Source organism: Pinus tabuliformis, chromosome J, assembly GCF_031772625.1.
Source record: "Pinus tabuliformis cultivar Carrire ecotype Pingquan chromosome J, CPIR1, whole genome shotgun sequence".
NCBI lineage: Eukaryota > Viridiplantae > Streptophyta > Pinopsida > Pinales > Pinaceae > Pinus > Pinus tabuliformis.
Window position 1 is genome coordinate 870,309,857 of NC_142295.1, and position 15,308 is coordinate 870,325,164.

General features: G+C 39.9%; 1 protein-coding gene across 4 annotated transcripts in view; it reads right to left on the bottom strand.

The window, feature by feature from the left end:
- The window catches only part of EMB2247 (protein EMBRYO DEFECTIVE 2247), a 418,314-nt gene that overhangs the window by 154,565 nt on the left and 248,441 nt on the right, over positions 1-15,308 (bottom strand). For all 4 annotated transcript variants that reach the window (XM_089378646.1, XM_089378647.1, XM_089378648.1 and 1 more), the window contains one exon: positions 13,358-13,469. In XM_089378646.1, the coding sequence (XP_089234772.1) occupies positions 13,358-13,469 (112 nt within the window). The remainder of the gene's footprint in view (positions 1-13,357; positions 13,470-15,308) is intronic.

Genomic DNA, 15,308 nt, shown 5'->3' on the forward strand with positions numbered 1-15,308 from the left:
ACCCGATGAAGGGTCCATTTTGCTCAAATATCACAAATAACGGACCAAACCGGCCGGTTTATTGCCAAGGCAGCTATAAAGCCCACAGAATGCATTTTTGTGAGCTTTCAAGCTGTTTTGAGGGAAATTTGGGGTTGTTTTTCTCCAAAAATAGTCCCTCCAAGAAAAACATGTCTATCCTCTCATTTTCCTGACACATCTCAACCCTAGTAATGTTGACAATTAATGGTAATGTTAAATTCTTAAAGTAAAAGGATGAAAATGAAAATTAAAGGAAAAGTGACATTTCCTTTCATTTTCATTTTCATCACTTTACTTAAATTTTTAACATTACCATGAAATGACTCAGGATGTTTGAGAGTGGTTTCGACCTCATTGGATTTCATATGGAGAAATTAGAATTTTAGATTTCACTCAAAATTCAGCAGACTTAATGGTTTTAAGTATTTCATGGTTTGGGGGTTTGCAATGTTTCCATTTGATTCTATCATGCATGAGAGTATGAGATTGGCATGTTGATTTGGGGTAGCATCAGATGTGCTCTAGGCACAAAAATTGGTGTAGAGGCTAAAGCACATGAAATCTCCAATACCCAGAAATGGTTTGGGTAGATTCTAAATAGTTTGGGAGATATTAAAATAATTAATATTTTTAATGGAATCCCTAAGTCTAAACTTAGGGAAAATAAAATATTAATGTGAATTAATATAAAACTATGTTAGAAGGGTCCAAAAGTTATGTATCAAGCCAGAGTTAATCTTAGCCGTTGATTAGGGACTTAATCTCGGCCGTTGAATTATTAACGAGAAAAGTATAAGAGGAGGCTTGGGGGTCACTTGGAGAACACACCGAGTTGATCAAGAATTCGATTTTCTGGGGCAGGGCTTGCTGAGGAAATCAAAGGAGTGATCAGAGTTGTAGCTGAGGGGCAGCGAATACAGACGCAGAGAGGTAGAGGGTACCGGGAGCATCAGCGCAGAAGCCGCGAGAGAGGGAGGCCGAGCCAGCTATAGGCCACGCAGAGCTTGTCAGGGCCCACGCAGAGGCAACGATGAGCTGCGCAGTGCCAGAGAGAGCCAGCGTGGGTGACACAGTGCCTCCAGAGGCTGACGCAAGGCGAGTTGGGGTGACGTTGGCCTAGAGAGGCTGAAGCAGTACCTAGAGGCAGACGCTAGAGATTTCATGGGGCAAATTGGAGCTGAGAGCTGTGGGATTGTTCATCCCGGGTTTTAGCCAGAATATTTGTCTCCGACTGTGAGGTACTATTACCAAGATCATTCTCTGTTGGGTGAGTCGATTTGGCAACCAAATTGTATTCTGAAACTACTTAATAATAAAACCCTCAGATAGTTGCACCGGTTTTCCCGCATCGGGTTTTTTCAAGGACATTAGTCCAAAAACAATGGTGTCACTTGTGTCAATTGATGATTTGTAATGTGTTGAACATGTACTTGTATTTATTTTCAGTATTTACATGGTAAATAACTTGTTAATTAAACAGAACAAGTAGTCAAAAATAAATCAGAAAGTACATGAAGGATTTCTAACAGTTAGACTTAGAAATTCCAACATGGTATCAGAGCGTGGTTGCAGATCAAAGGAGAACTGAGCGCATCAGCCAAGCAAAGCAGTAGCAGCAGAAACAGTTGTCCTGAGTGACAGAAGTTGTTCCTAGCGGAAAATCAGCAAGGAACGGGTGACCCAGTGCCTGCGCCATCAAGTTTGAGCCAGGAGGAGGATCAGCGCAGTGATAGAAGGGAGCAAACCTGACCTACATAGTGCACGGTCATCTTTCTCAGTCAGGAAGGATTAACGCACGTGGCCAGGAGGTGCGGATTTTGCTGGTTCCGGGATTGTGCAAAGCCTAGAAGCTCTAACCTTCAATTTGTTGAGGCATATGAGGCTGTGGGTAAGTTGCGGAGTGAAGCTGGTGGGCTACTGTGGTCAGAACAGTACCTAACAGGACAAGACCAAGGAGGAGGGAGTTTCTGCCGAGGATTTCTAGCCAAGAAATCTGGATCAGTGGTGCAGCTGCACTAACGATCGGAGTGGGGGGCATCTTGACATTGGCAAAGGAGTTTCCAGGAGGGAAATCAAGGCTCAGAGGGAGTCACACCGAGAACTTCCAGAAGGGAAGTAGAGGAGCAGCGAAATGGCAGTGAACGGAGTAACAGACCAGGACAGACTAGACGGAGCCTCAAACTTCGTAGTCTGGAAGGCCAAAATCTTGTTCATTCTAGATAGCCATCGTCTCAAGCACTTCGCCTTGAAGACAATAGCAATCCCAGTTGACCCGGTTGAGAACGACAAGTACGAGGAGGAAATCGCAAGGGCCAAGAGCATCATCCTTGACGGGGTCAAGGACCATGTAGTACCACATATTGCCGAAAAGGAAACGGCAAATGTGATGTGGGAGGTCCTAACGAAATCATATCAGCATACTTCGGTGCAGAGGAAGATGCTACTAGAAATTCAGCTACGGTCATACCAAATGCGGAAGGGAGAACAGATCGGCACCTTCCTCGGTCGATTGAAGGAGATCCAGGATCAGTAGACTTCCATAGGGACCATGCCAGATCAAGAATTAATGGTGAGGACATTAGTGAACACAGTCTCAAAAGACTGAGAGGTGTTTGTCCAGAGCATACTAGGCAGGTCGACCCTTCCAGATTGGGAGGAACTATGGGCAGCGCTTCGCGAAGAAGAGATCAGAAGGCTGACCAAGGCGAGAAGCAGCAACAAGGGGGTTAGAATCAAGGAGGAAGAGGAGGATGTTGCCCTAGCATTTGAGGGAAAGCAGGAGAAATGAAAGAAGAGGGACCTCTCCAAGGTCAAATGCTTCCACTGTGGGGAACTGGGTCACTATGCAAGCTAGTGTCCGAGGAAGAAGAGCAAGGGAGAGGCTTCCAAGACCAAGGCTGCGCTAGCAAGGGCGGAGAAGGAAGTGGAGACAGATGATGACTGTGCCATGAGTGCTCACACGCCACTTGAGAGGAAGTGGGGAGACATCAAGCTGTAGTCAAATGGACTACAGGCGATGAGGGGTAGGATCCTCGAGGTACCCAGCCTCTTGGATTATACCTTGCTACAAGAGCCCTGAAGAGGAGTAGCAGTACTGGCGGATGTCAGTAGAGACAGATGCGGATGGAGCAACAGAGGGAGCTACAGTGCAGGAGTCCCAGGACAACGTGACGCAGCAGTGCGAGGTGCATGGAGTTGTTGCAACAGTGCAGAGGTCAGAGAGGAAGCACTTGTCAGCGACAAAAGGAGTTTCAGCATCGTGGATGTCTCTAGCCTGACAAAGATGTCAGAGTTCGGAGATCAGTTACTTACTTCTCAATAACTGAGTTGCATTGCAGCAGTTAGCAGTGGTAGTGTTATGGGCAGCACGATGCAGCATGATGAGAGGGGTTGCCGTATGGATGCAGCAATGGTAGTGGAAGGGTCATGGGTAGCAGTACAGAGGATGTTGAGCCGCAGGCCTAGCATCAGCACCAGGATCGATGGAGGAAGAAGAAGGACCTCTCCAACGTCAAATGCTTCCACTGTAGGGAACTGGGTCACTATGCAAGCCAATGTTCGAGGAAGAAGAGCAAGGGACAGGCTTCCGAGACTAAGGCTACGCTAGCAAGGGTGGAGAAGGAGGTGGAGACAGATGATGACTGTGCCATGAGTGCTCACATGCCACTTGAGAAGAAGTGGGGAGACATCAAGTTGTAGTCAGATGGACTATAGGCGATGAGGGGCAGGATCCTCGAGGTACCCAGCCTCTTGGATTATACCTTGCTACAGGAGCCCCGAAGAGGACTAGCAGTACTGGCAGATGTCAGTAGAGACGGATGCAGATGGAGCAACAAAGGGAGCTACAGTGCATGAGTCCCAGGACAACATGACATAGCAATGCGAGGTGCATGGAGTGTTGCAACAGCGCAGAGGTCAGAGAGGGAGCACTTGTCAGCGACAGAAGGAGTTTCAACATCGTGGATGTCTCTAGCCTGACAAAGATGTCAGAGTTCGGAGATCAGTTACTTACTTCTCAGTAACTGAGTTGTAGTGTTATGGGCAGCACGATGCAGCATGATGAGAGGCGCTGCTATACGGATGTAGTAGTGGCAGTGGAAGGGCCATGGGTAGAAGTACAGAGGATGTTGAGCAGCAGGCCTAGCATCAGCACCAGGATCGATGCCAAATGATCAAGGTGATGCTCAGTGAAGAGTATTACTAGAGCACAATCCTCGCTAAGAGGGAGTGTTGATTTGGGGTAGCATCAGATGTGCTCTAGCCACGAAAATTGGTGGAGAGGCTAAAGCACATGAGATCTCCAATTCCTAGAAATGGTTTGAAAAGATTCTAAACAATTTGGGAGATATTAAAATAACTAATATTTTCAATGGAGTCCCTAAGTCTAAACTTAGGGAAAATAAAATATTAATGTGAATTAATATAAACCTGTCTTAGAAGGGTCCAAAAGTCATGGATCAAACCACAGTTAATCTTAGCCGTTGATTAGGGACTTAATCTCGACCGTTGAATTGTCAACAAGAAAAGTATAAGAGGAGGCTTGAGGGTCACTTGGAGAACACACCAAGTTGATCAAGAATTCAATTTTCTGGGGCAGGGGTTGCTGAGGAAATCGAAGGAGTGATCAGAGTTGCAACTGAGGGGCAGTGAATCCAAAAGCAGAGATGCAGAGAGGGTACCAGGAGCATCAACACAAAAGCTGGGAGAGAGGGACGCAGAAGCCGAGAGAAAGGCCACGTAGAGCCAGTCAGGGCCCACGCAGAGCCAGCCAAGAGCTGCGTAGTGCCAGAGAGAGCCAACGTCGATGACGCAAAGGCTTTAGAGGCTGATGCAGTGCCTCTAGAGGCCGACGCAGGGCGAGTTGGGGTGACATTGGGCTGACGTTGGACCAGAGAGGCAGACGCTGGAGATTTCGTGGGGCAGACTGGAGCTGAGAGCTGTGGGATTGTTCATCCAGGGTTTTAGCCGGAATATCTGTCTCTGACTGTGAGGTACTACTACCGAGATCATTCTCTGTTGGGTGAGCTGGTTTGGCACCCAAATTATATTCTGAAACTACTTAATAATAAAACCCTCAGATAGCTGCACTGGTTTTCCCGCATTGGGCTTTTCCAGGGACATTAGTCCAAAAACAACGGTGTCACTTGTGTGCTTCTTTTTCCTTCAGTTGATGATCTATAATGTGTTGAGCATGTACTTGTATTTATTTTCAGTATTTACATGGTAAATAACTTGTTAATTAAACAGAACAAGTAGGCAGAAATAAATCAAAAAGTACATGAAGGATTTCTAATAGTTAGACTTAGAGAATCCAACATGGCATTTGATCAAAAGCATGAAGCCCTTGGTGGCATTGATTGTGTAACTTTGTTGATGTTGGTGGTATTGATTGTTGAACTCCTCTACCATGGCCTTAACAAGAATGCACCCTTCACTAAAGGAAAACTACTAGTTAGGCATGCTAATCTTTTTCTACCACATTATAAGGTTGAGGAGATGAACCCTTCACTCAAACCAAAATCATTGGTTAGGAATGTTAAACCTTTTCAATTTCTATCATGTTATAAGGTTGAGCAATCCAAGTCTAAAGAATTTGAGCTAGATGATATTTATGTATCTCTTGTTGATCCCATTTCTAGTAGCGTTGAATTAATGATGAGTTTCATGAGTGACCATGTTGATCAGTGATTTGTAGTTTTGATGACTATTTTTGCTACTACTACTAGATTTGTAGAGGAGTTTTAGGAGTCCTCAAACTCTAAGCCATATTATTTATGTAGCTCATGTTGATGATCTCTTGTCTAGTAGTGGTGATGAGTTTGATCATGATGAGGAGTGATCATGTTGTTGATCACTGCAATGTAGACTTGTAGTAGGTCAGTGACCCCATAGCTTAGAGCATTGTTTTCAGACTCTGGAGGCCATTTAGAGCCTCATTGATTATGTATTTTGTTGTTGATATGTATTGCACTCAATGCCATTTGGATATATTCACCTTTACGTGGTATATAGATGAGCAAACCTTGCATATTTTGTCTCTATTGGTTTGGAATCATGGTTTTAAATCTTAAAAATAGTTTTTTTATTAAAAACTAATTATTTCATGTATTTTTTTAAAGACCAATTCATTTAGACCTGACCAGTCCCGGTTTGACCAGTTTCGGTTTTTAAAACTATGGTCTAGGCTTGGCTACCAATATATAATAATGGTCCTTCCATACATTTTACAATTGTGAGATGTTGTGCATTCAAAACAGATGGCAATATGTTTAGCATTCTTCAATGTAGCCACCCTTTTCACTCCTAGATGTTTATTAATGAAACATCCCATGCACCCATTATCTTATTCATGGGCTAAGAAAGCTAAGAACTAAAATACCTCACCACCCCCCTTTTGTTGATGTTTGTATCTTGGGTAGATACTTCTACACAGGCCTAAGTGTCTTGGCATGTAGAAGTCGCCCAAGATATCCTTAAACACTTTCTCTAGTGTGAGCAAGTTGCGTTTGCAACTAAGCCTTAGTCTAACTTAGAAAAAACACATAATTATTATGTTTCCTATTGACCTAAAGTAAACTTAGGAAAAGTGAAATATTTACTTTAGTGGTTATGTTTTAATATGAACCCTTGATCTCAAGTGAGGCTAGATCCAATCTCAGTCGTCAATCACTTTGGAGATTAGGGTTATAGATTTAGCTCAATGTAAAGTTATAAAAGCAAGACTAAGGAGAGGGAGAAAGATACACGATATAGCAGCACAAGATTGAGAGAAACATCTCAGTGAGGAGTGTGATACTCTAGTGGGTTGGTTCTGAGGAAGTGCAGAAAGGGAACTTGGAGATCCAAATCAGCAAAGGAGATCAAGGACTCATCTAAGGCCTAATCGGCTAAATTAGATCCAAGCTATATCGTAATATGCATTTTCTTAGTTGGGCCCTTATCCCATGACAGAAGCCCAAGTAAGTTCTGAGTGTTTTTTTAAATGACAATCTGTTGATTAGGAAGAATTTGTTTGTCTCATTGTGAATGAGATTGACTAATGTGATTTTTTCTTTTGCTAATTTAACTTAAAAACCTCGGTGCACCTTCATTCAGAAGATTTGTAATTTGCTAGGTCAATGAATCATCAGTTGCTAGGTTCGTTGGAAAACTAACATGGTATCGGAGTGTAAACTCTAAAATCCAATATTTGAATCGCACAGAAGCTATGTTGTAGGAAACACTGGGCTTGAAGGCTTTTTAGGCAAAAACAGAAACACTGAAACGTGTTTGGTACGGCCTTGAAACGCGTTTCAGGCCATACTGGCACATTTCACAAGGCTTAAAAGTGGCCCAATACGGCCTAAAACATGTTTCAAGGTCGTACGGCCACATTTCAGCGATAAAATGCCTTTTATCTTGGGTTCTTTTTTTTAATTCATTTTTAATATTTTATTTGGCGATTAAAATATCTTTTGCATGTTACTAGATGGCTCTCACAACTTAGAAAAAGACTCTCGCCTCATTCCCTCATCACACGAATTGAGCAAGTCGTTTCACTTGGAGGGGTGATTTTCGTAAGGAGAAAAGAGGAAGAGAGTAGTGGTTTCAGCTAGGGCATTTTCAACAGTGAGCAAAGGAGATTTCAACAGCAAGAGATAGAGATTTCACAAGCATAGTTGGAGTGGGGAGTTTCCGGCTATAGAATTCTTGGTTTTTGGCTCAGCTACAACCATCTTTCTCGTCTTTTGTGGCATTTTGGGGTAGCTTCAGCTGCAAAAAATTAATTTGGTTAAGAAGCATTCATTTTCTTAGTTTTTTCCCTATTTCTTCTATTTTTCAAAGGTTTATGCTTCCAAAAATGTGAAAAACGTTTTTTCTTTATAGATTTGCTTTTTCTATTTTTTTTGCAACAATGGCTTCTGACCAAGGTGCAAGTTCAACTCCCAAGTTCAACCCAAGGGCTGACTATTATCCTCTTTGGAGGCATGTTCAGAACCTTCAAAGGTGTGCAAGAGGTGGCTCGTGGGAATGGCGATGTAATCTTTGCAATAATTTGTACAAGGGCTCCTCCCCAAGAGTGAAGGTGCATCTTTTGCATGGAGGAGGACAGGGGATTGCATTTTACACAGAAACAACAGACCCATTGGTGAGGAGGGCATATCAAAGAGAGCAACATGAAGCAGATGGACTTAAAAGAACGCATGAAGAGCTTACGCAACCTACTCCTCAAGCTCCACAAAACATTGAACCAAGAATTGTGGTTGAAGCAAGGAAGAGAAGAGCCACTCAACAACAATCCAAAAATACCAGAAGGGCATCCGCTTCAGTTCAAGATAGCAGAATTGTTAAATTGGTGAATGTGCAAGCGAAAGAACAAGTTGATTCCAGAGTGGCTACGCGCATCTATGCATGTGGTATCCCATTCAATGTTGTTTTCTCTCCTTAGTAGCAAGATATGATAAGGGAAGTTAACAAAGCTCCCATAGGGTACAAGGTGCCCAACTATGAGAAAGTTAGAACTCAGCTTCTCAAAAATGGGAAGGAGCTTTTGGAGGATATCTTATCACCAATTCGTTCTTCCTGGAATAGCTCTAGGGTTTGCATAGTCTCAGATGGATGGACAAATACAAGGCACAGGCCATTGATAAATATCATTGCCACTTCACCAAAAGGAGCAATGTTTTTAAAGGCATAAAACTACTATGGAGAGGTAAAAGATGCACAATTCATTGTTGATGTCATTATAAAATCTATTGAACAAATAGGACCTAACAGGGTGGTGCAGTTATCACGGATAATGCACCAGTTTGCAAAGCCACAGGTTTGATTATTTAGGGGAGTATGACTACAGTTTTTGGACACTCTGCATTGTCCATAATTTGAATCTAGCCTTAGAGGAGATCGACAATAAAGTTCCATGGATAAAGGAAATCACAGAGGAAGCAAGGGAGATTGTTAAATTCATCACCAAAAGGAGAAAGCCAAGGTGGAGGTTGTGGTGGCTGAGAACCACTATCTGGCACCACCCAGCTACCCAAGCTAGTCAACTGGGTGGGGTAGAGAAACATCGCAGGGTCAATCAAAATTGATAGCACAGCAGTGGATGACGGAGTCGTAGGGGGTATGAGTTTTATAGTTGCACAAAGGTCATATAATTCAGCAAAGCAGGTACAACAATCATAATGGAGTTTGGCAGCGATAGGGGTGTTGTATAACATGTGCACCAATCACAGCAAGACAACTTCAATAGACTAGCTACCAGATTTGCCAGATCACAGAGTCGCCATATTTGCCAGCAATGTTCGGCAGAAATTGGCCCCTTGAGGAGAGAAAGGGAGACCATACCAATCATGGTGACCTATTTTGTTGATTTTTTCTAGATTTTGAGATCGTTGCAACCGGTCTGAAGTTCAAGGATAGATTGGATGGCACTTATACTTCAAACCCAATAATACTTGGGAGCAGGGGCAAAAGCGGGGAGTGGGAGCGAAAACGGGTGCGGGAGCGACATTTTCAAAAGCTCCTGATTTGGGAGCGAATCTCGGAGCATTTTTTATATAATATATACATATTTTTATATTTTTATATTTTGATACATATATGTCAACAAAAACATGTAGAATGATGAATTAGATATAAAAAACATAAAAAAACATAGATTGAACCATATAACAACAATCATCTAGAAGTTATAATCTTCATCAACCATGTCCACAAGTCAATAACATAGTAACATACAACATATTGAGTCAAGATTCATCAATCTTAAAGTTTCAAGTTTTCAAAATTCAATATATAACATTTATCATCATTGATCACCAAAGTTGTACTTGTAAGCTGAGTGTAACCATTACAACAAATAATATCTAACATGAAATGAAATGTTATAAAATGAAATGAAACAACTTTCAACTTTCATGAAGCATCATATTCATAATTCATTACTACTGAGTTATAATTGCCAACTTCAAACTTAAATTGTCATATATTGTTTAAAAAAATATCATAATAAATATGAAAGAGTCCATAGTTATAAAAAAACTACTAGAAACTAGAAAGACAAGTAAATCTATTATCTATTGCTTATGCTTGGGCCTCTTGCCACAACGAGAAATGTCTAATTTTTTAGTCTTGTTGGAAAATCAGGATCTTTATCATTAATATCACCCTCTAAGCATTAATATCCACAGGTATCTTTGTCATTACCTCTGTATCTGTATAGGGATCTTTGTCATTAATATCACCCTCTAAGCATTAACATAAGATAGAAAAAGCATAGCATGTCAAGTCAAGATTTTGTTTGAGTAATGCGTACATTTTTAGGAGGGTCATGATAGAGGAGTTCGACAACCAATGTCACTAACATCAAGGTACATAGAGGGATTGGTGCTCTTGATTAAATACGAGTTCCATACCCTAATACATGAAAAAATTCAATGGAAACAATGCAATCCTGAAATCCTGAAAAACTAATAAGTCTGCAGGATTTTGAATGAAATCTAAAATTCTACTTTTTGCATATGAAATCCAATGAGGTCGGAACCACTCTCAAACATCCTGAGTCATTTCATGGTAATGTTAAAAATTTAAGTAAAAAGATGAAAATGAAGATTAAAGAGAATGTCACTTCAAGAATTTAACATTACCATGAATCACATATCAATACTAGGGCCATAGACTTGATCATTAAGATGCCCCACTAAAAACTTATTTGTTTCTTTGAAAAACAATTGCATTTGGAACATCATTGCAAAAAAAAATTTGCAAAAAAGGCAAAATGCTCCCAAAAACGCTCCCAAAAAGGCAGGGAGCGATTTTTTTTTAGGGAGCGCGCTCCCGAAATCACTCCCTTTTCGGGAGTGATTTCGGGAGCGTGCTCCCAACCCGCTCCCGAGTCACTCCCGCCCAGAGCGCAAATTGTGAGCGGGATCGGGGGGGCAAGCGCTCCCCCGCAACTATGTTCAAACCATAAATACGCACAGCAACTCGACCTCTCCCATAGCCCAATTTGTCCCTTCAAATCGATGACTCATCCCCTAACAATCTACAAGAAGTTAGCAATTCGACCTTTGCAACTTCAATCAAATTCGGCCACTAAAAATTCAATAATTTCGGCCTCTTTTTACAGGTAGGAACTCGGTCTACTAGAATGTACAGTTGACTCTCAATGCATGTGGAACTTGGCCTCCTTCCACTTGAGTGGCCAAACTTCTCTCATTATTAATATCCAATTTTAAGGTCACAACACACCCATTGGTGTATGAGACCCCCGTGTTTGTGGGACAAGGGACCCACCTCCGCACAGTGATTTGACTGCTAAGTCTACGAAGGCATACATACTCTACCCACCTCTGGTTTTGAACCTATGACCTCTTAGAAGGAAACACATGCTCTTAACCATTAGGCCCACTCAAGTTGTATAATGGCCAAGTTTATCTACTATAGCAGGTTGACAATCATCTTTTACAGGCAGTATTAATGGTCACATTTAATATCCTTCAAGAGGTTGAATTTGATTTAAATCATCACTGGAAGAAGGCCGAGTTGTTGGACCCTTGGAGGCCAAGTTAAAGATTGATTACTATCACCATGGAAGCTATTTATTGCCCAGAAATCTCTTACATTCCAGGAGGCCAATAATTGGCATTTACGAGGTTGAGTTCCTCTTCAGATCTCAGTGGCCAAATCTGCTCATTTTCTGTTGAGGATAAAGTGTCATCCTCAGGCCAAATTATTGCTGAGTTTGTAGATATCATCTCTGCTACATGACAAATTATCTCAAAAGACTTGTGTTGGCATTTCAGAGGCTGATTTGATCAAGTCTTGCAGAGTTTGGATTCCAGGTTCTATTATGGATCTTGCATTGTAATTTCCCCCAGTAAGTTAATAAATTTATAATTGCCTCTCATATATATATATATATATATATGAGCTTGTCTGCAAAATGTTTGACGAAGTGACTGTGCACTAAAGGTTTGAAGAAACTCATCAAAGAGAATTTTGATATTTAATGGATTACTTAGCAATTTGGAGATTGATTTCCCTCATCAGTTCAGGAGTTTGGGTTGATTATTTAAGGATCAAGCTTAGTCATCTTAGTGGTGGCCAAGTTCAGTCCTTCGAAGGCTAAGTTCTTCAGCTCATTGGTAGAATTGGTCTATCACACATTGGAGTTGTGCCTTAGAGGCCAAGTACACCAGTTTATTTGGAAATCAATTTGTTGAATGTCCATTATCTATCTTCCCAATTCCAAAACATTGTATCTATTCGAAAGGGAGGTCGAGATTAGTGGGTTTTTTTTTGCTCTATTTAGAGGCTAAACTTATCATTACAAGAAGCCAGAGTTATCTGTTGTAGAAGACTGAATTGATTCAGATCAGAGTCATTTAGGCGTGTTCATTTGAGGAGGACGAGTTGCACCAATTATTGCCAGAGCATGTTTCAGAACTGTTGGGGTTCGAGCTGCTTATGTTTGGAGAATATAAAGCTTGGCTGAGCTGCTGATCTATTATCTAGGCTGAGGTATCTACCAGTCCAGTTGGTCGAATTGGGACTCCAGGTTCTCCATCAATCTTGCTTTGTAAAGCTTCCATATCAAATAATAAAATTGATGATTTGCCCCTTCATTCTTCCTTGTTATAGTTTTTTCTATTGTGTGTGCCAAGTATTTGGTGAATGTTGAAGAAGTTTGTTTGCATCTTCTAAGTTCTCTGTCAACATACCATCCAAGAATTCACCACTCTCCAGCTCTGAGGATCATCTATAATCAGACATAGATCAGTGAGGCCATCTCATTGTTACATAAATGTTCTTTAATATTAACAGTTAGGCTCTCCTCCCCAAGCCGATATGGGTTGTGGGGGGGCCTAGTGTTCAGATAGGCTCTTTCTATTGAGATTTTAACTTCCTTTATTAACAGTGGGATACATATGAAGACATCAGTCAGACCTTTCTTGTGACTCTTGAGACGTCTCCAAGTACCCAAAGCATACCCTATCTCCAAGATATGTACACAACCTTAAGATACATCTCTCCCTGCTACTCTGTTTGTTATGAATCTTTACATATCTCATATGTTAAAATCTTCCATTTTGCATCTGAATATAAAGCTCACTTCCCGACATATTAATTTCAATACATGCTTTCCTAGATGAGAAATCACGTGTTCAAAATTTGGACTCAATCACATTTCAAAAAGCTCACCATGCATTCATCATGTCAGGCAGTAAAGATCAGTTGTCAATGATAATTTTATTCTAAAAAGTAGATGAGATTAATAGATATTGTACCAAACAACTTGCAGAAAATCTGAAATCAGTATGCATGCATGGTATCAGTACTCAGAAATACTAACCTGAGAATCACGTACAAGACCATGAAGATAGACATACGAAAATGGCACTCTGCCAGTGAACTCAATACCCATCATAACCATTCTTGCCACCCAGAAAAATAAAATATCATGCCTGGCCAAGTCAGAGCATAAAGCATTACTCAAAAGAAAACCCAGAACTCACAATAAAATCTAAAATTCAAAGGCAAACTATATTAAATATAAAAATTTGGCAACAGTACTGTACAAGATGCAAAGAAATGACGAGAAACTCGTTCACTCACTCAGCTGAAATATAAAAGCCATTAACTTTAAAAGATCAATGACAAAAAGTTGTTAAAAGTACAGCTCAGTGGTCAAAACATTTGAATCAGCACCTAAAATATTGCTGGCAACAAAAATTTAATATGACTTTACAGTCGTGGTGAGGCCATAGAAGGCTAAGGCCAACAGACCTGTACAAAACATAACTGAAGTGATTGCGAATGAATTTATACCCATAGATAAAATATTTCTTTGCCGTTATGTTACTGGATTCTGTCTGCTTTCACACTGCCAGACGAGGGAGACTCCAAGTGCTATCGTAACAGTTGGGCAATAAAAATAAGACTCTGATGTTCAAACAAAGATACAAATCTGTGCTGCAGATTTCTAGCCACAATCCTTCAGATGATTGGCAAGATACAATGGCCCATTTACACGCCTTGGATAAAATAAACAAGGATAAGAAATTCTCTTATTTTGGGCCGTTCATTCCCAAGCTACAGAAAAAATCATCGATGCATTCTGAATCCCATGATTGATGTTCAACAGGTTTGCAGACACCAAAACCTGGATTTCAAGCACTTTTAACAGAGACACAGTGTCCATTTTAATGGGTTGATCAATTTGGCATAAATCAAATGCTAAACAAAATTTTTGGTCTCTTGTAAGGTATCTTTATCTCAAACCAATTATAAATTAATGGTAGTATGCATTTGGAATCTATTTGAGCATCTCCAAGACTTATCTCAGCCCTCTACCCTGAGCCATAGGTTCTTTGAACTTGCTACCTTATTTTGCACGCAGCCCAACCTTATGGAATATTTTTCTGGGGTGTTTAATTAACAGCTATAGAATATTTTTCTTGGGTGTTTAATTAAAGCAATATACCACTGAGTTTTCAGGACAGGGAAGCTCGGGAGTGGATATAGGCACAAGGGGAAGTATATAAGCAGCCCCAAAATTTAGGGAAATTTTGGGGAAACTGGGGATGTCAGAATCATAAAAATTTTAAAATTATAAATTATTAAAAATTTAATTTATAAAAATAAAAAGTAAAATCCCAACAATATGTCAAGAACTAAATAGAAAATATTAATAATTATGAAATGTACATTTAAAGACTAAATATAATCATTTCGTATTAGACTATTATCATTTGACATTTCTACAATGTAAATCTAAAAGTAAATTACTAAATTGAATCCATCTTTTGACATTATGCAATGTTCCATCTAAATTCATCATTTGGCATGATGCAAGATACATCTAAATAAAAATCATCATTTGACAATCGAAATTATGCAATGCATATCAAAAACGATGAAAAGTAAATTCATCATATAACAATGACATACGTTGAAGTCTAATATAGCCATAGAATACTAATCTAAAAGTAAACATAGAAAGCAGTGAAATACTAGTAAATTTTTCAACGAGTACTAGTAAATTTAAGTTTTAATATAATTTAATTTTTTTATTTTTATTTAAAGTTTTAACATAATTTAATTTTTTATTTTTGTTTTTTTTGAGTTTTAACTTTTAAATTTTTAAGTTTTAATATAATTTAATTTTTTTTATTTTTGTTCTTTTTATTTTTTTTATATTTAAATTTGTATTATTTTTAATTTTTAATATTTATTAAAGCTAGTAGACAAAAAAATGGAGGGATGCATAAGCGTCCCGCTGTCACCCCTACAAAACAATCATG